Raw genomic sequence first — 26,602 nt, forward strand, 5'->3', positions numbered from 1 at the left:
TATTACGATCTGCCCCAGCGTAGTATAAACACCCCAACCTAACCTCCTCATGTTAAGAACGGCTTTCGAGGTTGAGGGTGTTTATTCCGAAAGCCATTCTTAACAGTGACGTTGGAGATGTTTATACTACGCTGGAGCAGGTCGTAAAAAAAATACCAAAAAAATGTTTTCAAGCAATTACTATTGGGGAGCAAGGACGTGCAAAGGGGATCCTAAGGGTACCCAAGAAGCACCTTATTCCTGTTTTAAAAGTACCCTTTTCAGAAGAATGTTAGAAATGTGAAGTGCATCGAAACGGACACTACACTTTGATCGTAGCAAAATTCGCCTAGTGGAGAGGGATATAAATACAGGACAGATATTTCACTTTATAAAATTTATTCATTTTAGAAAATTTTACAATAAATATAAAATAATCATAAAATAAATTAGACACAAGGCCATTTAAAAAGGTGTGTGTGTGTGGTCATCCTTGTTACTCTACTTAAATGTAGTCTATGGTTTTCCTAGCTAGGATCCAGTCACCATAATACCACATTTACTCCAGGGTTCGCCCTATTTGAAATTTTTAAATCGATTTTTTCAACATATGCATAAATAAAATATTGTTTCCACTTTGATCCTAGCCCGAAGTCTGCAACAAATCACACACATATATTATTATATATATATATATATATATATATATATATATATATATATATATATATATGAACTTATGAGTAAAACGTTATCCCTGCCCCTTCGAGGAAAGGGAAGGCTTATTGGCGATTAGTTAAATTGCCCCGACCGGGGAATACTGATGCTTGATCTAGGCAACTTTTGCAAGCATCTAGTGTGTGTCTGTTTTTCTGAGGGGGGGGGGACTCCATCCTGCTAAACCAAACTCGTATTACACTCCCACTCTTCGTGGGAAGATAAGAGGGAACATTATCTTGCAAAATAAAAATAAATAAATAAAAGTTATAATAATTGTGTGGACTGACCTGTCTGACACAAATCATCCACAACAAACTAATAATAGCAGACTTACTTCTCATCCGGATATGTTTAAAAATAAAATACGCGAAAACGATTAAATTACTACAGACAAAAAAATAAATAAAAGTTAATTTTGTAGAATTGCTATGGTGCTTTACCAACCTCCATGGCTGTTAGTGCCCGTGATTTAAGGAGGTTTTTAGCTCTCTCCCACTGCAAGAACTTTGACACCAAGGTCGCCGGGTCGGAAAGTGGGATTAAGAAGTCAGGAACCCCGAGGAAGGGCACTCTGACCTACAAAATATGCCTGGGCAACCTCGTCAACATTCCTGGTAAGGGCGCCTCAGGCGATTAGCAATAAACTAACCCCTTATCAAAGAGAGAAGTCAGAGTTTGGGACGGTAGACCTCCTAGAACTGCACAGAATAAACTCACCGGAAAATCAACAAGGACCAAACAAAAATGAAAAATACTAATACTAGGAAAAAAGAACTCACCGCACCGCACCGATAATCACTATTTTTATGGATATATTTACAGTTGTATTTATTATTTTTATTGCTGTTTATATTTTGTTTTATTCGTCGATTGTAATAATTCTGGTATTTTATAGATTCACTGATATCCATCGTTATTTTTAAGCCAAAATAAAAAATAAAAAAAATAAAAAATAACCCTTCACCAAGTTTGGGTGAGATCCCCCCCCCAAAAAAAAAATTCTTAACCTAACCGAAGTTTAAAAGTCCAGATAACAACCAGCAAAAAAAAATAAAATAAAATAAAATAAATAAATAAAAAAATAATGAAAATGGATGGGAATTATAAAATTACTGGTGCTTGTTAAGATAGCGTCGACGGATCGATTTTTTAAAATGTCGTTTAAGTCAAAAAACAACAGTACTTACTTAATTGTATCGAAAATAATATATCTAAAAATTAAGAAAAATCATCGAGTAGAGAGATAGTTATAGTTAACAGTAATTTTACGTAAAATTTACTAAAATTCCATTTTTCTTAGATGTTATAAAGTAGACGGTGAAAAGTTCACACACAAAGGACATATAACTCAGAACGCATATTTTAGATTACACCGTAATGGCTTCCAAAATTTCTAATCTATAGCGATAGACATTTTTTTATTAAAAATACAATAGCAGTTATTGTTCTATTCGATGAATTTCAAAATTTTTGGATATATTACTATTTTCGACATTGTTTTTGTTTAAAATGACCTTAAAAAACTATCTGTCGGCTATCTTAACAAGCACCCAAAAATCAATGTTTTGTGTGTGTGTGTGTGTGTGTGTGTAAATCAATGTTTTGTGTGTGTGTGTGTGTGTGTGTGTGTGTGTGTGTGTGTGTGTGTGTTTTTGCTTTGCGTGCGTTTCAGGAACTTGGGGGTTTATGTTGTGGTTGCCTTTAGGGTGTAACTGTTGCCGTAACTAATTATCGGAGTTCACCAAATCGATACAATATCAGTAGCCATGGAAGCCGATCTATACAAGTACCATTTTTTACTTTTGCCGCGTCAACTTTGGAAAGAAATGTTCATTCTTAAAACAATACAGTAAATAACCCCACTTCAAACAACGGTTTAAACTATAGGTTTTGTAGCAAGCAGAGCTTATGCTTTTTTTGACCAAGCAAGCATGAAGCCACAGTGATGACTGCAATTGAATAAGGAAACCCAGGTTCTCTTGCGTTCAATTTTTGCTGATAAAAGTATTTTTGGGGTATTTTTTACGACAGTACTCAACGTAGTATAAACACCTCCAACTTCCCCATGTTAAGAACGGCTTTCGAGGTAGGGGGTGTTTATTCCGAAAGCCGTTCTTAACATGGGGAGATTGGGGCGTTTATATTACGCTGGGCTGGGTACTCTCGTAAAAAAAAAAAAAAAAAAAAACTTTTCTCCATAATACGTATTATTGAATGAAGAACTCGTTTAGAGTTAAAATCTATTTAGTATTACGCGTGCAATTTGGAAAAAACAAACGTTTGAAATGTGTAAATGTGCTAGAATAATTGAGATCTTAACAAAATGGAGTCTTACAGAACCGGAAGTGTTGTTGTATTTCATATGAAAGCATTTTTATAACTCAACGAAAAAGTATTAAAACATCCCCCACGCAGTCACCCACACTAATTATTACGTCATATTAAACGACTCCAATTCCAAAATGTTCTTAATTGTATTCGAATTTTTAAAAAAATGTTAGGATGTTCACACATAATCATCTAATTTGGGTAAATATAGTTTAGAATTTAGAGTGGGGGATCAATTTCGCATACAAATTTACCATAGAATGATCAGCCATTCCCGAGCCATTGTCTAACCTGATAGCGTTTTTAAGAGCATATAACCGGATTTATTATTATTATTATTATTATTATTATTATTTAAAAAAATAAATAGCGTTTTTCTGTCTTAAAAAAATATTCTGAAAAATTGGCAAAACATAATTGCAATAAAATTTTGGTGCTTGTCCAGAATTGCCCCACATGAAAATAAAATAAATAAATAATAAAATTGTATGATTAAACTACGACATCATTTTGAAAACAGACTGAAGAAACAGGGGAGATAGCTCTAAAATCAAGATTTTAGAACACCATCCTTAACATGGAGAGGGGGCATTGTAAAACTCAAATTAGCTTACAAATGATTTTTTTTTATAGAAAAATAAAACTACTTGCTCAATTTATGTGATTTTTGGTATACGATATTTTCTTTTAGTCCCGGGTACGTACCTCATACAGATCTTTATTTTTATTTCATTTTTTTTTTTTTTTTTTTTTTTGTATTGGGGAACCCTAAGTCCGGGTGGTAACAGACAATCTCACACATACAAAAACCATGAACATAGTTATATCTAAGCTTTAAAAAGGTTACATCTCGTTCAAACGTAGAGTAATAATTTTACGTTAAATTTAGTCTTCACCCGATCAGGTTTTAGTGTGTTCAAAAGTAATCGCTTAATGAAAAAGTACAATCTCATTTTTGTGAGGGTGATTTAGTTGAAGTTTCCCATTTATAATATTTGAATTTTAATGTTTTCATCTCGCTGTAAATAAATAGCTTTTAAGAACTTTTAACAAATGTGGATTCGCTAAGAATTTTGTTATTAGTAATCAGACAGAAACCCATCTTTTTAATCCTCAAGTAACACCAACTTAACCCAACCATAACCGGTTTTTTGTCCGATTTAAAAGTTGTACCAGAATTAGTTGAAACCAGAAATGATTTTCCATTCGACAATTTAAATGCTTCCAAATTCATTTAACATTTCTGTGCTAGTGCACTTATTGATCCGCGCTATTTTTTAAATCGTATTTCCAAGTTTAATTAAAGTTTTATGATATGTTTTTTTATCCAGTTGTAAGGTTAAAGTATAGAATAGGTACAAAACACCCTCCCCTCCCTATGTTAAGAATGGCTTTTTAAAAAATAACATTATTATTTCAGCACGGATCAATAAGTGCACTAGTACCAAAATTTCAAAGGGCCATGAAATAATAAAATAGAATTTTAAAAGGTTTGTTTGTAATTTTACTCGATTGCATGTTTGTGTTCGATTAAAAGTATAAGTTACGTTGAGGTGAGAAAAACACACGAGAAGTAGTCACACTATTTTAGTAATATAGAGATCTGAATAAAACCTCACGCTGCAATAGCAAGTATACAAAAACACACACACACAATCTTTTTTCTTTCTTGAGGGTTGAGGAAATCAATTTCAAAGAAAAATATGACTGAATTCAGTCAACGCCGATAAAGAAAATGAATCGAAATAAAAAGTTAGGAAAATTAAAATTATATTTAAAAGTTCAGGTAATCTAACTAAAAAGTAAGAAAAAAATATTAACTTCACTACGTGTTATTTAACATATATCGTTGTTGTTTGAAAATAATTTCGAAGAAATGACAAGTTTATGAATCGATTTAAAGTTCACAACGTGTCAAGGATTCGAAAGAAAACTTTGTTTTTCGACTTTACGTGACAACATTCTCTTATCAAAATGTACCAATCTGAATATACACAAGTTAATAAATGTTTGAACAATACGCTTTTAAATATTTATTCGATAATACAATTTTGAAAAATATCTTGTATATGATCAACAGACAGGTATCTTCAAGATCGACATGCGTACCTTTTACACGGCGGATGACCAACTAATATCTACCCACCCGTATTTCACCCGCTTTACTTTGCTATAATTTTTATAATGCCAAAACAATACAGCTAAGTACAAACTTATTTTGAAACTAATCAGACATAATTATATATGGAAGTAAATTAGATCATGCTGCTAGTTTTGTTTTTCTTTTAGAAATACTTTCTTAGAAAACGTGAATATTTTACACGAGACAAGACAGTTTAAAAAAAAAAAAAAAAGCCGGCCATGTTGGTTAAAAAAAAGTTTACCGGTAAGTTAAAATAAAGACAAGTTTGTTTGCTTTTTTAACAAAACAAGTTTTGCCGATCGATCAAGGAAAAGGGGTGCGTAGAGTTGTTTTTTTTCTTTCTTTTTAATTATTATTTAATTCGATCTATAATCGTCGGCCAGTGTCTGCGCGGCGCAGATCACAACGGAAGGTCCAGGAGGACTGTTCGTTATAGTTGCTAATTGATAGTAGATTCCCGGGACTTTTTTTTTTTTTTTTTTACATACACACCTGGTATTGGATATTCCCAAATGGTCACCAATCGAAGTACTGATCAGTGTCAAAGTCGCTTAACTTTAGCGATCTGACGCGGGAACCGGTATATTTGTTAATTGAGAGGGAAAATTAAAAATAAATAATAGATCGACAAAAAAAAAAAAAAAAAAATGGTACCAACCTCAGGTCCAACCTGATCCAACTTAGTTTCCGGGCTGCCTTCGTTAGGTTGAGCAAGTTCAACCGACTTCATTGTAATGTTTACCGTTCGAAACTTTTGATAATTTTTGTTTGTTTGTTTGTTTTTTTTTAGTTAGATTAAATCATTGGAGATTTCCAAGGATCGAAAATGTCGAAATCCCTCAGCAACAATTTGCAATTTTTGGTTTTGTTTATTTGTTTGTTTGTAGTGAGTTAGTTGGATCCGAGCAGGTCGAGGAGACAAGAGAAACTGGTTATAAGAGGACGAATGATATGCAGCAGGACCTCGCGGGGTGGGAGTGAGGGCCAACACCCGAGAAGAGTAACAGCTGAAGAAGAAGGCTAGAAAGACAAGACCCTTCCTTTTACTACAACAACACAACACTGAATGAATGCTACGGATTGAGGGCGAGCCTCTTCTACGCTGGGATGTACCACTTGGTCGAAACGAGGAGCCTGAGCCTCTGCGAGGAGGAGGAGGCGGAAGAGATAGTTGGCGGCGGACTCTCTACTATTTCACGTCTTCTCTTCTCTCTTGAGTGATCATTTACTTACAGCGAGATAGACACGCTTGTACAAGGCGTCGGCTCTTTCCCCCTATTTTTCTTTTACCCTCTCTCTCTCTGTCTCTGTCTCTCTCTCTCTCTCTCTTTCTCCGAGCAATCGCTTCTTCTTCAACGCACTTGACCAACTGTTGAAAAACGTTCGCCAATGTAAAACTAACAAGGCTATTCGGCGTTGCCCGGAAGCGTAGATAATAAAATAAAAGAGTTTATATATATATATATATATATATATATATATATATATATATATATATATATATATATATATAGTAAGTGAGTACGCCAGTTCTTTTACCTCCTCTTTCTTTTTTGCAACAGGTTCATAGGTTCAATATAAATTATATAATAAAAAGAAAACTAACCGAATATTTAACCTTGTTTAAAATATCTACTAGGTAGAATGAAAAAAAATGTAATTGTTCCCTCCATGAAATAAATTGATCTCTGGTGACTCCAAGAGGAAAATAAGTATATTTTTTAACAAAAAAAAGTTTATTTTTTAATCATAGGTCGGTTGCACGCTAAATCCGAAGATTTAAGGTTTATAAGGGTATCTTGTGTAGATTCTGACTTTTAACCGGACACACACACACACACACACACACACACACACACACACACACAGAAAAGTTGAATTCTCACCTTATAAAGCAATCGAAACATCAATGACTTAATGACTGCAATTGTATGCACCCCAGTAATTAAAACAACGAATTCATATCTTTATTTAGAAAATTATATAGCATGTTGCAGTTTAGACAACCAAACGAAAAAGTATTCAAAAACGCATATGTAGCAAATAAATGCTAAATGTAAGATAAATTACTCTTCTACCTATCTGTATAAATGTTTGGTTTCGCTTATTTTAAAGCGTTTATTTGCTTTGAAACATAAGTAGTGTCGAGTCTTAAGTTAGAACACGAAAAAATGTTTGACATTAGACAATCATCTAGGGAGTCTCGATAATCACTCAAAAATCGAAAATTAAACAAATACGGACAGAAACTTATCCAATAAATGTCACAAATTGTATGAAAATGTAATGTTCTAGAAGTATTTTTGTTTAATTTTCGATTTTTGAGCGCTTGTCGAGACTCTCCAGATGACCGTCTAATGTCAGCCATTTTTCTCGTTCTAAATTAAAACTCGACACTACTTTTGTTTCAAATTAAATAAACGCTTTAAAATAAGTTAAAACACTCAAAAAAATTATCCATGTAGGTAGAAGAATAACTTATCTTGCTTTTGGTAACATTTATTTGTTATATATTTGTTTTGTTTTTTATCACTTTTTCATTTTTTTTTATCTTAACTACAAAATGCCATGACTCTCGTTATACAAAGACCATGAAAATGTCCAAATTATGTGACAATTTCTCGTGTGTGTGTTTCTCGTCTTTACGTGATTTACAAAATTTAGTCTTTTTTTTTTTTTTACTATTCATTCATTATTTATTGAACGAAAAGAATTAACAGAAATTTTTAAATATCTTTAAAACTTAATTATGAAATTAAATACACCAGAATGCATCCCTGTTTCGTAAACAAATCAGCCATTTTAATCTTTTGTTAATGGTTGAAAAAAAAGAATTGCTTTGTGACTCTGAAATTTTAATGAATTTGGAAGCATTTAAAAATGTTGATTAAACTGTCATTTAAACTGGCAGTGCTTAATCAGATTGGCACTTAAGCACTGCCAGTTTAAAATAAATCAAACTTTACGATTTTTAGCAATTTTACTACTAAACTGCATTGAACATAAGGTTAAGTTTTCACCTATCACCTTCGATTTAAGTCGTCTCCCTCTTTTTAATTATGGCAGATTAAAACACTCGCTTTGTCGTAAAACTTGATCTTCTTGAATTAAAAAGAGCTATTTGATCAAATTACCTGATTTTTTGGAATATTTCATCTTCATTCCTGTATTTTTCTTTTTTTTTTTCTTAGTACACAAAAAATCTACTTCTGTTCAGTAATGTTATGATCTCTATTTACAAAATTATTTTATGTAAACATCTTATAAAACTTTCACTCATTCATTAGGATTTGCTAATCATTTTAAAGCTTGTTTGGTATTTATTTAGATTGGCACTTATGGCAACAATTAAACAATTAAAGTAAATTATAAATATTAGAGAATTAATATTTATAAAATTATCTCAGCCAGATATAAAAGCTCGATAATACCAAATAGGAAATGGAGCTTATAATATGAGCAAACAGTTAATGAAATATGTTAAAAAACACTTTGAAATCTGAAAAGGAAACACTAGATAAATGGATAGTCCTTAATCCGCGGAGTTTCGAAGAAATACTCTCCTTCTCATCAGAGGGTAGGAATTAGCAAAATGCAGGATCGGATTTTGCATGCAGAAGTATTTGATGAAACAATAAATAAGTCAAAGATCTTACTTGAAAACAAAATAAGTTAAGCAGAGGAAATATGGTAAAGAAAAAGGTGATTACACATTAATGGATAGTCTGGTGGAAGATAAAAAAATCCAGTGACGGTAAAATCCAAATGTAAAACTTCAAGAAAGTTAAAAGAATTTCCATATGTACAAGTAAAATCCAAAGAAATCCCGTAATTGGAAGAAGATGGTCCATAATAATCCAAAGGCAGAAATCCATGGAATAATTCACAAAAAAGTGTGTACAAAGAAAAAATAATATTAATAAAAGAAAAATAAGATGTGCTTTTCACTCTACTTATGTCTCGTGGATAGAGACTGTGAATTTCTATTGATCCAGGTGAGAATTTTCTGAAGATAGTGGTTTCAATCCTACCCAAAGCCGGTCAGAGGCTTACTTGGCCAAATCGTAGTGAGACGACAACAACTATGGATGGCAGTAATTGCTGAGAATGCAGTTAGGAGATTCAGAGTTCCTATCCCATCGTGGTTACCACCTGACGAAGGCCAGAGGAATAGTTGGCCGAAACGTTGTTGAAACAACAACTAATACTAATAAAGATGAGGATAATAGTCCGCAATAAATAAATTAATAAATAATACTCATCCCAATAATGAATTCCAATTATGTACATATATATATATATATATATATATATATATATATATACATATATATATATATATATATGTATATTTATATATGTATATATATGTATTTATATATATATATGTATATAAATATATATGTATATATATATTTATATATATATATATATATATATATATATATGTTTAAAAATTTTATAGTAATATATAGAACTCACTCTTTTTCCTTGTTTTTTTTTTTTGTTTTTTTTTTTATTTGCGAATTATTTCACGGAATTCTGTCTTTTGGATGACATTGAAATATCTTCCAGTAACAGGATTCCTTTGGATTTTTACTCCTGGATACCAGACTTTTACCAACTTTTTTGGATTTTACCGTCACTGGATCTTCTACTTTCACTCGACCATCCATTCACATGAAATCATTTTTCTTTTATTTGCCCATTTCCTTGATGGCTCACTTGTAGTTTCATGAAGTACTTTGCAAGCAAAATCCGATTCTGCATTTTGCTAATTCCAACCCTCTGAACAGAAGGAAAGTATTTCTTTCTAAACTCCATAGATTAAGGACAATCAACTTAATTCGTGTCTCCTTTTTGAAAATTAAATATGTTTTTAACTCTTGTTAAAGTGTTTCTTTAACATATTAATTTAATTCTTTGTCCTTATTAAATGTGTGATAGATGAAAACTTAATGTCGCTGAAATAATTATTGATAAGTAAATATTTCATTGGAATAGATTGGACATCTCGTTCGTCTATTACAATGAAACCTCAGCTAGAAGAGCATTGAATGAATTCTTAACAGCATGCTAGAAACCACCAGAAAGAACCATGGAAACTTGGTTGTCATATATTCGACAGACTCTGGCAAGCAGTGATGCATATATGAATTACAAAAACAATGAATCTTTGATGCAACACATGGAAATGACAGAGGTGGATTGTACAAGAAAATCATAAACATAAAGTTGTAGTGTACAATATACACTTAACCCTTTAAGGTAAAAGCGGACGTTGAAAAGAAAAAAGATGATGATGATGATGCAACAGCAACAGCATCAGGAGGAAGAGGAACTTTGAAAACTAAATTTTTTAGCAGCCTTCCTACATTGTCCTGTTGGAAAAACCACATTTATAGGCAATATGTTTAGGTTTGACGAAATCAATCAAGCAGAAAAACCTGGAAACGTTAAAAAAAGAAAAAATGCATGCCGGGACGTAGCCCCCCCCCCCATCCATCTGCTGCTCCTCCTCCTCCTCTTACTTATGAAAATGTTTATAACTTGTTGACATAGAACGATTTGCGAGTTTAAATGATGTGAACGAAGCTATACGAGGTTAGTTCTTCTTGTCCTGGCAACGAACGAGGAGCGAATGTCGACTTTTAGTGAGATTAAAGTGTTTTCTTTTTTTTTTAATTTTTTTTTTATTTTTTTTTTTTTATTATTATTATTATTATTATTATTATTATTATTATTATTATTCTTTTTATTATTATTATTATTATTATTATTATTATTAATAATAATAATAATAATAATAATAATAATAATATTTTTATTATTATTATTATTATTATTATTATTATTATTATTTTTTATTATTATTATTATTATTATTATTATTTTTTATTATTATTATTTAATGTATTTATTTCAGTATTAGTGTATCTGATATATAATTCCTTAAGTGTATCAATCAAGCTGAAAAATCTGGAAACATGAGTAAGAGTTTTGATTCATTATTCCAAGGGCTAAGAGCAACTCTTTTCTTAACGGAATTCTTTAATTGTTTTTCGATAGATTTTCATGAGCTATGCTTTCAAAACCGCAGCGTTTTTTAAATTACAAATGGAATAAAGGAAATGTTCAATTGATGTATTTCGATTTGTTCCAGTGGTTTTAGTCATTTTACCAGCCATTTTTAAGGGACTATGTGTTAATAATTATTATAAATAAACTAGAAGGATATGTAGGATGGGTAAAATTAATTCCTCTAACAGAACTGTTTTCCACTATTTTTACGTCTCCTTGCGTTATTATATCTAGTGTGTTTAGTATCCTTATTACAATTTTGATCAAAATCCATTACATAATTTTGATTCTAGATAATGTCGAAAATTTAAAATGTCTTAAGAAGAAATTACCATTCAAGAAATCTTGCTTAATTTGTGACTAATGAATATGGATCAAATTTAATGCAAATCTAAAATATTTGAATTTTTAAATAGGAGCTTATGCTCATATTATGCATCCTTTAAAATACTCCTAAAAAACTCAAATTTTGGCAATTTTTATTGTTAAAATTTCATAAAAATAGGAGGTATCTAAATTTACATGAAGGGCTTTAAATCTCTCTTTGCACCCTTTGCATGAAGCTAAATTAAACTAAATATAGCCCACATTACCCACATGTAGGCCTAACAACCGAGTTCATAATGATTGATTAATTAGTTTAAGAGTGAATTCTATGCATGCAAATACATAAATATATACACATACCTAACTTGATATAAAAAAAGGATAATAACCATTTAAAACATTGGAGTATGAATATGAAATTTTCTGTATTCCATCGATGAGAAAAAAAGGTAATTTCTTTCATTTTTTTTAGCAGGTATTAAATCTGATTAATGTTGGGCAATGCATTGAAACATTTTTTTTACAATTTTTAATGAAATCATAATTCATGTGTCTGTTATGTTATGTATTTTTTATTTTTTTTAAATTATTCATTTTTTTATAATTAAAAATTGAAAACAAAAGTTTTCAAGTGTTTAAAAAAAAACAAATTTCGGTGAAAAGACTGGGCGTAATAATAAGGAAAATATCACATGGAAAATATGTATCGGTCAGTTTTATCTTAATGATTTGGTTGTTTTGTTTTATGGCATATCAACCCTTTTTTTAGTTATTTAATGCCGAATCCAGGCATTTTGAAAAAAAAGTTTTCATGCTTCAAGTTCTTTATATTTTCAAATAGTTATTCATGGTACTTAGTTTTGTTGTTTTGTAGAGGAAAAGTGTTTTTTATTTTGGATTGTCAGAACATGATTGAGTTTTGCAAAGAGAGGAAAATAATAACATCAATCTTTGGTATATGTAGGTCAGGAAACCGATATCTTCAGACATTCTGATCTGTAATTTTTTATGTTAAATATTGTTTTAAAAAAAATTATATTAAAAGGAAAAAAATACAAATATATAAATCATAATTTAATTAAAAACAAGTTATTATGAATGAATATTCAATGTCAATAAGACACGAGGACTTAATTATTGTAAGCTAGGAAATTACCAAAAAAAAAAGAAAAGAAAAAAGAATACTTATTAGAGAACATGAGAAGCTACTCAAAAAGAAAAGAGTAGCGTTCCTTATCGGTCTTATACAAAGAATCATATCTAGTCTAATACCAGTGAACAATAAAAACAGTAACCTTAAAACAAATTAGAAAACACTATCGTATCCAAAATACTCCGACAAATCAACTAGAAGTAATCACTTCAACAGCCGTGGCGCATGTAAAACAAATAGACCTAATTTCATCTCATGCTGCACATTTCAATATAGGTCTCGGCCAATTGAATAACATTAACGAAGCAGCAGACGGTCGAATATTATATAAACAGCCACATTTTACACCTAATTCACTTTAGGGCTCAGGCCCACTATGTCAGCAACCTTTCTCCTGCTGCTGTTAATAACGACTAAAATAATCATCCCTCTAAAGTTTAACCTTCACCGTGGTAGGGCTAGTGGCAATGTGATAGTGTCAGAGCTACCTAGTTATCAAAGCTCTGGTGAAAACCCAGGAGAGGTCAACATCAGGATATGTTGTTCTCTGGTCATCTCTACTTTTGCATGTGTCAAGCAAGAACGCATCAGTTGCAGAATCACAAATTAATGAAGCAAGGATAATAATTTTTTCTATGCATGTGCAATCGACATTTTTTTTGTGTTTTGGATCAAACCTTCCCCACCTTCATATGCAGTTGCACATGCATAGAAAGCAAATTATTACCCTTGCTTCATTAATTTGTGATTCCACACCTGACATGTTCTTACTTCACACATGCAAAAGCAGAGATCACCAAAGAACAACGTATCCTGATGTTTACCCTTTCTGGATTTTCATCAGAGTCCTGATAGCCAAGTAGCTCTGACACTATCACATTGCCATTGGCCCTACCATTATGAAGGTTGGACTTAGAGGGATGATTGACGACAGCAAGGTTCAGAAGTTGCTGGACCTTGCTTCACTAAGTGTCAGAAGATAAAAACTTGCAATTCTATGGTATAACGTGGTGGACTTCATGCAAATCAGACACAATCTTCATGTTCTCCATGCAGAAGGTTCATTCACTCAACAAAACCAACAATCAGTAGTAATAGGGAGGTAAGAGTAGTTAATTATTAATAATCTGGGTGTGTCAAGTTTGAATCCAGTTCGTTATGTAGAAACATTTTCATATGGATGTTAGCAACCTTCGTGTGGTCTCTTCCGTAACTATCTGATGTCTTTTTAGAAAGAATTCTAACCAGAAAGATACCAGGGAAACGAATGCTAACAATAATCATCTTATTTAGATGAAATGAATGATACTCAACAACAAAAACAACAATCAACAGCAACACTTGCTTCACAACATTTACCTGACAATGCAGAAACAACCGTGGCATCCCTTCTATCAATGATGATCAATCAAATTAGCTACTCAGTGTCAATATCATCACAATCATCATTGTCATCATCATTACAACAGCTGTAGTCAATTCTCTCATATCATGAAGCTAAACACAATTTTATTATCGACTGCTATAAAATTGCACTTTTGCGGACAAGATGTCAAAAACACTAGCAAACTTGATTGTTTGTTGCAGGACAAGTTTAATTTTTAAACTATTGTCCTTTTCAGGACAAGTTTATTTTTTAAACTATTGTCCTTTTCAGCACACATTTCTAATTTCTAATGGCTACAAGTTATAAATTGTACTTTTCAGGATAATTTATCTTTCCAACTACCACATGTGATAAATTGTCTTTCCAAGACAAATTCATTTTCTCATATGGTTACATACAATAAATTATCGTTTTTAATATTATGTGATGACTGTTCTTTTATGGAAAAACTTCTTATCAACTACCCACCAGCCAATGAAACATTTACCTATACAATTTTGGCTTTTTGTGAGTGAAAGTAAAACTTGATAACAATACTTAAACTGGTATTATTAGTTTATGTTCATTTATCCTTTTTTTTTTTTTGGTTATGAGGTCAACATCTTTATTGGCTCCATTACAACCCATTCAATGTTTTTACATTGTTAATGTTGCCAGTTTTTGGTAGATCACTTATTGTAGAGTAGAATAGGAAAATGGAAAGCATATAACATTCACTGCTAACGTTGTATTGCTATTTTAGTTTGGTTTAAATATTTTTTTTAACAGCATATCAAACCTTTTTTAGGTTATTTAATATTAATACTAATCATTTTCATGGAAAAAAAAATTATACTTCAAGTTCTTTATATGTCCAAATACTTATTCATGGTGTTTGGATTGGTTGTTTTATTTTATAGCATAAATCTCTTTTCGGGTTATTTAAAAGTAAATAAAAAGTTTTTATTCTTCCAGTTTTTTTTTATATGTTCAAATATTTATTCATGATGTTTGGTTTAATTGTTTCTTTTTAGGGCATATCAACCCTTTTTTCGTTATTTAATGCAGAATTCAGTCATTTTGGTAAAAAAAAATTGTGCTTCAACTCTTTATATCTTTAAATTCATGGTGCTTAATTTGGTTGTTTTGTAGAGGAAAATTGTTGTTTTTATTTTTGTCTTTCAGAATATAATTAAAGTATATATAGTGTTATTAGTAGCATTATTAGTAATATATAATTAAAGTATATATAGTGTTATTAGTAGCATTATTAGTAATATATAATTAAAGTATATATAGTGTTATTAGTAACATTATTAGTAATATATAATTAACGTATATATAGGTTTATTAGTAGCATTATTAGTAATATATAATTAAAGTATATATAGTGTTATTAGTAACATTATTAGTAATATATAATTAAAGTATATATAGTGTTATTAGTAGCATTATTAGTAATATATAATTAAAGTATATATAGTGTTATTAGTAGCATCATTAGTAATATATAATTAAAGTATATATAGTATTATAGTAGTATTTATAGTAAAGCAAAAGAAAAAAATCTATAACATCAATGTTTGGTGCATTTAAGTCAGATAAATGGTATCTTCAGACAGCCTGATCTTGTAGCACCAGTTGTATTGATCGAAGTAACATTATTACCTCCTCTAACATTGAGGGTAAACCGATATACGATTAATGATTTGAAAGAGCCAAAAATCAAAGTTTGATCTGCACATCATATCGATTTACACATAAATATATTCAACAACTGACGGTTTTTTTTAAATTACTTTTTTGGGGGATTATTTCTACTACTTATACTTATTTTATCTTGACATTGCTTTTTTGCTGTGCACTAAATCAATATTAAAAAAAAAAAAACACTATTGTATCTTATTACAACTAAGATTTGGTGTCTGTTTGCAATCGAAATTACATTTCACAAATATTTTAGATGCAAATACGCATCTCTATAAAAGGCTCTGTCCACACATCATTCCCTGAAAAGTATTTTCATAACTAAACATACATATTAAATAGGTAGATCTTATTTTAGAATTATCGAAGCACTTTTAAAAGAGACTAGCACACAATTCGACGTTGCTCGGTCATAAGATGCGCTTAAATATGATATTTTAATTCATGCAGATTATGTGTTTATTATTGTAATGACAAGTATCTATTATTATTAATTATTATATTGAATATAATATATAGTAGTGAGATCAAAACTAATATATATATATATGTATATATATATATATATATATATATATATGTGTGTATATATATATATATTGTGTATGTATGTATGTATGTATGTATGTATGTATGTATGCATGTATGTATGTATATATGACTTGTATGCCATCAGCTAAAATTAAAATCAAAACATACAACTCACCACCTTCATTCCTCAGTCGCTGAGCCACATCCATACAGGTATATATATATATATATATATATATATATATATATATATATATATATATATATATATATATAATTTGAGGTTATTATTTTCCAGTGAAGTTTAACGAAATTAATACAAGAGTGCTCAATACCAAAGTAGAGCAGGGTATACTCTTTATTTGTTTTTACATAAGCAGTAATATGTTGCTACTCAGTCATGAGCATGTTTCGGTTAGCTAGTTACCAGTAACTAGAGACCACTTCAGGCGATATAGCTTATATGAAAGCAAAGCAAAGTTTGCAATAAAAATATCAGATCTTTTTCATCACAGGGAATTAATATCAGGAGGTTCTGTCAAATGTTGTGAAAAATAAGATTTGGTTGTATATAAATAAGGCCCAGTAGGGGGTGCGGATTTGAGTCTGCGTTTAGATATAGGAATGAATATATATGTATATGGAGGGAGTCCAAAAGAATTAGAGAGTTATCAATATAAAAATATATACTAATTCATATAAATTTAATTATTGTTTCAATTAGGAGTGCAGTTAATATAGTCATTTTTTATTTTCTCTCTTCTCTCTCTCTCTCTCTCTCTCTCTCTCTCTCTCACACACACACACACACACACACACATACATATATATATATATATATATATATATATATATATATATATATATATGAAATCGCTCATTTTTCAACCCAATCGATTGATTGCTTGCTCTAGTTGGCGACCTATCGCAGTGCATTGATGGTGAGGTTCACATGCCTCCCTGCAGTGACTTAGTTCACAATACATTGTATTCTACATTGCACTGTAGAGAGCCTAATGTTGACTTTATAAAATTGTTGTTTACATGTAGTGGGTTTAATTAAAGTTTAAAATGCTAGTCAAGTGTCATGATTCAATTTTGTTTTAAACAGAAACATTCATTTCGAATGTGCCCCTGCCATATCAAAGTTTTATATACCTGGCCTTATTGCTTTCCTGTTGATAATGGCTTGAATTGAAGTTTTAAATGAAAAGTCAAGTATCATAGTACAATTGTACTTTAAACAGAAACATTCATTTCAAACGCGCCCCTGTCATATCAAAGAACCTACTGTTGACTTTATATGTCGGGCCTTTCAGCTCGTGTTGTAATAAAACTTCTTAAATGCACTTGTGATGTTAGGTCGTGTAAGGTGTTAACTCTGGTCAAAATCAACAGTTTATTCTTTCATCGAATTATTTCGATTATGGATACTTATTCTGATACAAAACCTATCTAAGAACACTGCTACGCACAAAATGTACATGCATGTGAAATTTCATAAAAATGAGCCCAGCCGTTTTTGCATCTATAAGGAACGAACTCACACAGACAAACACCCACACAAAGTTCCTTTTATATAATAGTAGAGATAGAGATATATAAATTCCCCTGTAATCCTGTTTTTAAAAGATGGAATCGCCCGATCATCAAAGATAAGATTCAAGCAAGGGCGCACGGTCCACAGAGTTTTATAATTATACCGCTTCTATCCATCAGTCTATCATGTTGAAATTTTAAATCACGTTTTCGGCTGTGTCATGCTAATCAAATGTGACAGAAAATTTGAAAGAACAATGAGGTATCTTCTATCACAAGTAAATTTGAAATAGGATTGACTTCGATCTATCATACTTAAGTTTCAAATAGCATTTTCATTGGTCTGTCAAGCTAAAGTTTGAAATAGTATTTTAGCTAGTATGTCATGCTTAATTTTTAAACAGCAATTTCATTTAGTTTTTATACCCACAAAAACATTTTTATTAGTTGCATGTTTAAGTTTTAAATAGCATTTTCGTTGAAAAGAGGAAGAATGCCTATTTATCGTAGTTACTCGCTTTAATTAAAGACTGATCTTAGAAATAATACCTACAAAAATTACTCATTTACAAATACTTTTATTCCTATAAAATAGTATCTTTCTTCCAGTTATTGTTATAATCCTCCCACGCGAAAAAAAAAAAAACAACTTTAAAAACATCAAAACGTTCTTACCTCTACATAATTATTCTGTTATGGGAATGCTCTTTTCTTAGTTATAAAATAATACGAACGCTTAAAATTTCTGAATGTGCCCCTGCCATATCAAAGAACCTACTGTTGATGTTATGTCTTTCAACTTGTACGGTAATAAAACTTCTCAAATGCACTTGTGATGTTAAGCTGTGTAAGGTGTAAACTTTAGTCAAAATCGCCTGTTTCTTCTTTTATCGGATTATTTTGATTATCGATTCAGACAAAAAATCTTATCTAAGAACACTGCCAGGCACATAAGGTACCTTCATGTGAAGTTTCATAAAAATCGAACCAGCCATTTTCGAGTCCATAGGGAACGAACTCACAGCCACACAGACACACAGACAAAGTTCCTTTTATATGATAGATAGATAGATAGATAGATAGATAGATAGATGACATTTGATGTGACTTTATTGTCGTTCATATGGGCTTGACTAAGATTCAACTAATGATAAGGATCCCAACAAAAGTGTCATTTGGGGATTAAGCAGGAAATTATGGAAGTTCTGGGTTTGGCAAGGAATTTGATTTTTATGTTTTAGAAACGATATTTCTTTATTGTTTGCTAATTGCTAAACCTAGCATGAGTGTGAATCATTGTAAAGTGAAACACCATAATTGCTTTTTACTTAATGGACATTTTCTGAAAGGGTGCCAGTATGATGAGGAGTAAAGCAAGAGTTGTGTAATCTCCAACCACACTTTTCCTGGCCCCATCAGTCCAGTTGCAGAAAGAAATCAAAGACAACCATAAGCAATTCTATGTTAAACAGAGACAGGGTAGTGTTACTTTCAAGTTTTCCTTCTCCTAGACTAGTTGTCTCTAACATAGTTTGAGTCAAGTCTATTTTACTAGTCTACTCGCAGTTAAGTGAAAAACAGATGGAGTGATGCGGTTTAAACACCAAAAATCAGAGAATTATCCAATTTTGTTGTTGAAATTTTTGTCCACAAGAATCCATAGCGAAACAGATAAAGTACTGAGTAAAATTAAGTTTTAAGAGACACTCTTCTAGTGGTGGAAGGTTTGAAAGTTGGAGGATGATACTAAAAATACAATTGCAAATTACTTCAAATTTCTACACAATCATGACTGACAGAATGAAAGCATGCTACTCCCAGTGGATTGAATAAAGGGTTCTGTTTGAAATTTTGTACAGATTCCCTGAGTTCAACAGGAAGATTCTCAAGTTCGACAAGATAAATCTGAAGAAGGTCGGAGGTTACATCGGCCAAAACGTTGTGAAAATAACACTCAAGGTAAAAACAGTAATCTGAATAATCCAAATAACGCAAATTATTCAATTTCAATAAAATTTTCAGTAGTTATTAAATAAGTTATATATTTTATAATGAATACAAATTTTCGTATTTAATAACATGTAGAAGTTTGAGAAAATCCATGTTTGGATCACACTGAGGCACATGCAAATTAACATTTGAAAAAATATGTTGTTACTATATAGACGATGCATCACAGGGCGAACGTCATGCCGGCCGATGCAAAAATGGCACTGCCCATGCACCATTGGACCCAAAGGAAGGCCCGCACTCATTTACATACGTGCAAGCATCAGGAGGGTGGGGGGGCATAAAAGATGGTGCATTTTCATATATGGTGTAGTTTCTTTAGAGCATTTTATAAGATTTTATAGACACAACCTCCGATTTAAAAATTCAGATATTTCAAATTTACATTCAATGTGTCATTAGACATCAATTAAGCAAGATTAGTCGAATTTCAAGATATTAAAATCACTTAAGGTTAAGCCTTAGATTTAGACATTTTCTAGAATTAAAATCATGTAATGATTCTGATAAAATTGGAATAAATATACCAGACAAGATTTAGTATCATTATATCTTGATTTTAATCTTCGTAAGGGGACATAAAAGTGATACAAAACTGTTCTCTTTGGAGGAAGTTAATTTTACCCATCCTGGGACGGGTATTCTTCTAGTTTGTTATAAACAATAACAAAAACGATGTGAAAGAAATCTAATCACATTTTTAATAAATATCTACACTTTAAGCTTAGGCTTAATTTTACACATAAAGACTCAATCAACAATAGGAACCCCTAGAGATAATTACTCCTCCTGGCATATGAAACGGGTGTTGGTGGCCTAAGTCCAAATATATATATATATATATATATATATATATATATATATATATATATATATATATATATATATAAAATAAAGTATGTTGTTTTCTTTCTTTTTTTCCCCCTTTTCTTCCTTCTTGCCATGTTGGAGAAAGAAAAGTCTGTTTCTCCAAGTAAAATATTTGTTTATTTTCCTAATATTACGTTGTGATTTGGTTTTCAAGCGCACTTGATGCGTATTTTATTTTATTCAAATTAAATCAACGTTTCTGTATAGAGCTCACACCTTTCACACACACACACACACACACACACACACACACACACACACACACACACACACACACACACAGCCTATAAGAAATATTCATTGATTTTTTTCTATTGTAAAGAACAAGACTCTGAGCTCGTATGATAACAGAATTAGTATAAGTTGTTTAAAATTTGCAATAGACCAACTACCAAGAACTAGCTGCATTTTTTTTGTCTTTTTTTGTATATATGTGGGTGGCTGTAGGGATGTAGCTGAGGTAGCCAAGGGTAGGGGGTAGATATGGCAGCCCAAATAACTTTTAGGAAACACTACTGTACACTCATCAGATTACTATGATTACACCATGTGTAAATATATTTAGTTTTACCTTAGACAAGATGTTCGGACATTTAAAGTCATTCTGTTTAGTAAATGCTGATTATGGCAGATGTTTCAGAATCCACCAAGACGTGTAACATGAAGGAGTTGCCCAAGAGTCGTTAATGATCAGTATTAAGCTTCAATTCATTTACTTTTTTAGGCTAATGTAATACGTTGGACTCAGACGAGACTATTGCCCCCTCCCTATTTCTGTTTCGGTTTGTTTAAGTCGATATATCTTAGTTCCTATTTGCTTGTCTCACCACAAGAGGAAAAAATAAAAATAAAAGTCGGTTTTTGTTGTGGGGCGAAAATCTAATTCTTCCAAAAGGGGCACGCTTGATTTTTTAGTCTATTCACACATCTATTTCAATTTGTTCAAATCTATCTTAATTCACTTCGATCTTTTTTTATGTCTCAGTTTGTTCATATTGATTTATCTACGTCCTCTCTCAATCTCTCGTTTTCTCCCCCACCTCTCTATCTCTCTCTCTCTCTCTCTCTCTCTCTCTCTCTCTCAATATATATATATATATATATATATATATATATATATATATATATATATATATATATATATAATTTAAATGGGATTAGAACAGTAGTCTAAAGAGCAGAGTGTATTTTAATGTGATAGTAAAATTACTAATTTAATTAAAATACAAGAAAAGAACAGTGCTCGTTGTAATTCAGATATATAATAAGCTCGATAGGCAAATATCCTAGAGCTACTTTAATATTTAGTAATGTGATACGATAATTTAATATTCAATACTTTTGCTGATGAGTAGACTTCGTTAAAAAAAAACTATATGTCAAAATCATTGTCCGTGGTTTAATGTCTATCACAATAAAAACATCGTTTCCGAAACGATCGTACAAATTATTGACTTTGTTGTTGTTCCTTCTTATGAAACAGATTTTTAATTTTTGATTCTAATGTGAATTTTAAATTATCAATCACATTACTATATATATATATATATATATATATATATATATATATATATATATATATATATATATACATATATATATATATATATATATTTATATTTATATATTTATATATATTTATATATATATATTTATATATATATTTTTATATATTTATATATATTTATATATATATATTTATATACATTTATATATATTTATATATATATATTTATATATATTTTTATATATATTTATATATATATATTTATATATATATATTTATATATAATTATTTTTTACTACTAGAAGAATAGCTGTCCCCAAACAGAACAGTTTTTCACCACTTTTATATCCTCTTACAAAGATTTAGATCAAAATATAATGCTACTAAACCTTGTGTCTATAATCCTTATTCTAATTTTGATCAAAATACATTACATGATTTTGATTCTAGGAAATATCTAAAATCTATGGCGTAAACTTAAGGAGTCTTAAGAAAAGTAAATTCAGGGAATCTTGCTTAATTTGTGTCGTAATTATGAATCAAATTTAATGCAAATCTTAAAAATTTGAAATTTCAAATAGGAGGCTATGCCCATATTATGCCCTCTATAAATCCCTTGTCATATTCCAAGGAAACTGAAATTTTGGAAATATTTATTAAATGATGTCTAATACCTATTGTTAAAATTTCACAAAAGATCGAAGGTATATGAGCTTCTGCTCCCTTTTTACCCCACTTTGCATAAAACTAATTAAATTAAATATATCCCATATTTGGACCTCTTACGCCTAGCAGTTGTGGTCCAAAATTCATAATGATCACTTAATTAATTTTTAAATGAATCTTCTACATCGAACTATACATTTCAATTTCTTTACTTTAATTCACCCAAAACAAGGTACTTTTCCATTGAGACGTGAAGAGCTACTGTAAATTTGGGGGTCATACATACTAGGGAATCTCAGTTTACATTACATTTAAAGTTCTTGCATATTGGTGCAGTCAGGCGTAAACTTAAGGAGTCTTAAGAAAAGTAGAAGGCAAGGAGAGAATTTCAAAGGCTAGCAGTTTAAGGAAAGAAGTTATCAACAGTTTTATGATCATGGCTTAACAAAGGAAAAAAAGAGTAGAAAGCTTTCCAGCATGTTATAGTGAAGGGGTGTGATTTTATTGCTTGTTGGGTTGGTTGGGGATATTTATGTCGAAGGGGAACCAGTACAGCAAGTTCTTTTTGGGCCCATTCTATGGAAGTACTTCTAAAACAAGCACAGTGATGCAACATTGTGGCGATGGGAATTTGGTAGATAGTGAAAGATGTTCTGTTCTCTGCCCTAAAGCCACATTCTCAGAGAAGAGAAGAGAAAAAAATATTGCTAATCTTTCTCTGCTCTATCCTTATTTTCATGGCAGGTGCTCGACTGAACTTCTACGGTTCCACTCTGTAAAAACTTCACAACAAAAACTTGTCTAGCTACAACCAAAGTCAATAATTTCTCTTTCTCCCTCAGTATACCCAAAAGTAAATAGAGCTTCCATGTACAGAGTTACTTTCCTAGAACTACTTGTCAATGAAATACAATACTGTGGGTCTACTTCCCAGCCGACTACAACATAGTCGTTTGTAAGTCCAATGTAAGCAAATTCTTGTTGAGCCGTCCTTTTGAATAACTAACTTTTTTCCAATTTCAACCATTGTTATCAATCATCACGGTGTTACCGGACTGCCCACCTGACAGATTCATTACCTCTTTTCCTCGAATGGCCTTTTGCCTTGATAAGTAGTGACTCTTAAGTAAAAGAAAAAAGGTTGGTAAAAGACTAATGTTTTACAACACAGCAGAGTATCAGCCAACATAACAAAACCCCTTTTGCTCCGTCCCTGACTAGATCAGCTCTCAATAGGCTTGTAAAATTTAAGACAAGAGTTCCATTCTAACATTTACTAAAAACTTTATTGATTATCTTTGTTAGTATGACTTGTATTAAAATAGTTAGTATTGGCAAGAGTTTCTGTGTATATGCTGCTGCTACAGGCTCTTCATTTTAGCATTTAGTAAAATGTCCAGCCATGAAATATACGAGGAGCGTTCCAAAAATAATGCCTCCTATTTTTTATTTCACCGAATGGATCAGAAGGGATTGCAGATTGCATTGTTATGATGACTGAACTTATGCATTCATAACCTGAAAGATTCATCTCTCTGTTGTAAATATTGACTGTGTGAGATTCTAAGAAAGCAACCCTTGTCATAGACATGCGTCAGAAGCAGAGATGCGTCATTGAATTTCTCCATACAAAAAAAAAAAAAATGAACCAATCAACATTTATTGACGTCTGTTAAATGTTTTCAAAGCCGATGCAATTGATCTCAACACAGAAGATGGGTTCGTTAATTTCAGAGTGATGACAGATGTAAGTGATAAAGTTCGATCCAGACTTTTCCGACTGAAGCATAAAAAAAGGTTGGAAAAAGTGCATTGAGAATGGTTTGAAGAACTTGAAAGTCGCATGAAAGAAAAATGCAAAAGTTTTACACATGAGGAACTGAACAAGGCTGTTGATTTATTTTTGCAGCACATTTATTTGGTGCTGAGTAACAAAGTAAAGCACTTTAAGAATGTGTTGTAAAATTCTGTAGCAATAAATATTTTGTTTAACGTATGCATTTTTAAAAACCTTTTGAATATTACTTTTTGGTGTTTTTCAAAATATATTAACAGCAAAATGAAAGCTAACCATTAGAAACGTTTTTCTTCATTTTGCTGCGACATTCTGTAAAATTTACTGCTATTAACAGTGTGACAATATTTGGTCATGGTAAACAGTATTTTCTACATACGGTTGAATTAAGTAGAAAACCGGAAAATTTCATTGATTAGAAACAGAGCTGCATGCCAGTATATGACGTCATGAACAGAAGTTCAAAATAACATGCAGTGAAAAAACAAAATATTTCTTTTTGGCTCATGCGCTGATCAGATTCAGTCGTCTTTTCTGAAATTCTATCACCCCACTTTGGGTTAGAAGCTGAGGTGAAGCTTATATGATAATCTTAGTGTTGTGAAAAAATAATACAGCAATGTGCTCTGATGAACTCATAGCACTTATGCCCCTTAGACATACATACTCTCGACTAACTCGACAAGCAGCAAAATCCCACCCCTTCACTGTTTAGGTCGCTAGATACCGGAAATCTTCTACTCTAATAGTTTCTTACTCGCACTGCTAGACTTTGAAATTCTCTCCCTGTTTACTGCTTCCCTCACTGTACTAAATTTAATTTGAACAGACATCTTGCTGCTCAACTCATCACATTTCCCTGTTAGACACGATCCCAAATGGTAGCCCCTCACATTCCAAATGACAATATTTCTTGTTTAGAAGTATAAAAGAATTTAAAAATTTTTAAAAAATCAAATAAGACGTGACAGAGCAAGATTGTTGGCGTTTGTTATCAAAAGAAAGAGAAAGACAGAATCTTCTGCTGCTATATCTTCACTACAATGACTACTACTGCAAGTGCTACAGAGAGATGTCACTACCCATTTAGCTGACTACCTACAACATGTGAACAAGATTTTAGCTGCCATCTAGATAATCTAAATATGTCAACTGTAAAGCTACAAAAGTTTCTTGTTCAGATTTGTTATATTCCGGCATAATTAGGATACTAATCATGAATACTGAACAATTTTTGATTGCGTTCATATATGACAAAATTATACACAAGCTTCATAAAGTGGGTCGGACTGACATCCGGTGTTCAGGATAAGTAGAAGATTGGCTTATTCTTACATATTTGTGATTCTGGTAATATCACAGGATGATTGTTGTCCTAGTTTACACATGACGAAATAAAATAAAACAAACATAAAAAAGATTGGAAATTGTGTTGGACAGATAATCTTTCATTTTACTAGAAAGTTAAGATTAATATATTGACATATTTTTGGTACTGGTAATGAAGATTGGTCCAGTTTTGTGGCATTGATAATATACGATAAAAAAAATAATATTCACACATTCTTTGCCTTGCGATTATGAACAGTGTAGTATTTGTTCTGATACCACACTTCATCAATTCCGTTTTAGGTCAGGGAAGGAGAAATCCTTCTAGATTGAGACATTTTAAATTTTTGTCTTAATACAGAGAGCGTTTTTTTGGGGAGCTGAATTTTCTCCATATTAAAAACCGACATTGTGCCTAATACTGTCTCGTGGGGGGCATGTAAATAGGGACATGTTACTTAACATTTTGACGAGGAGCAAAGTGTAATATCTGTTCTGATAAAAAACCACTTTATCTTTTCTGTCTTTGGTCAGTAAACGAGACATCTTTC

The 26,602-nt window shown here is 31.3% G+C and overlaps 1 protein-coding gene across 14 annotated transcripts in view; it reads right to left on the reverse strand.

Moving 5' to 3' along the window:
• Window positions 1-6,503, reverse strand: part of LOC145294072 (uncharacterized) — a 616,260-nt gene extending 609,757 nt beyond the window's left edge. For all 14 annotated transcript variants that reach the window (XM_080141108.1, XM_080141084.1, XM_080141083.1 and 11 more), the window contains exon 1: window positions 5,829-6,503. In XM_080141108.1, coding sequence (XP_079997234.1) covers window positions 5,829-5,900 — 72 coding nt within the window. In that variant the 5' untranslated portion in view covers window positions 5,901-6,503. The remainder of the gene's footprint in view (window positions 1-5,828) is intronic.
• Window positions 6,504-26,602: the final 20,099 nt, after the last annotated feature.

Source organism: Euprymna scolopes, chromosome 15 (assembly GCF_053919585.1).
Source record: "Euprymna scolopes isolate OS-2025 chromosome 15, ASM5391958v1, whole genome shotgun sequence".
NCBI lineage: Eukaryota > Metazoa > Mollusca > Cephalopoda > Sepiida > Sepiolidae > Euprymna > Euprymna scolopes.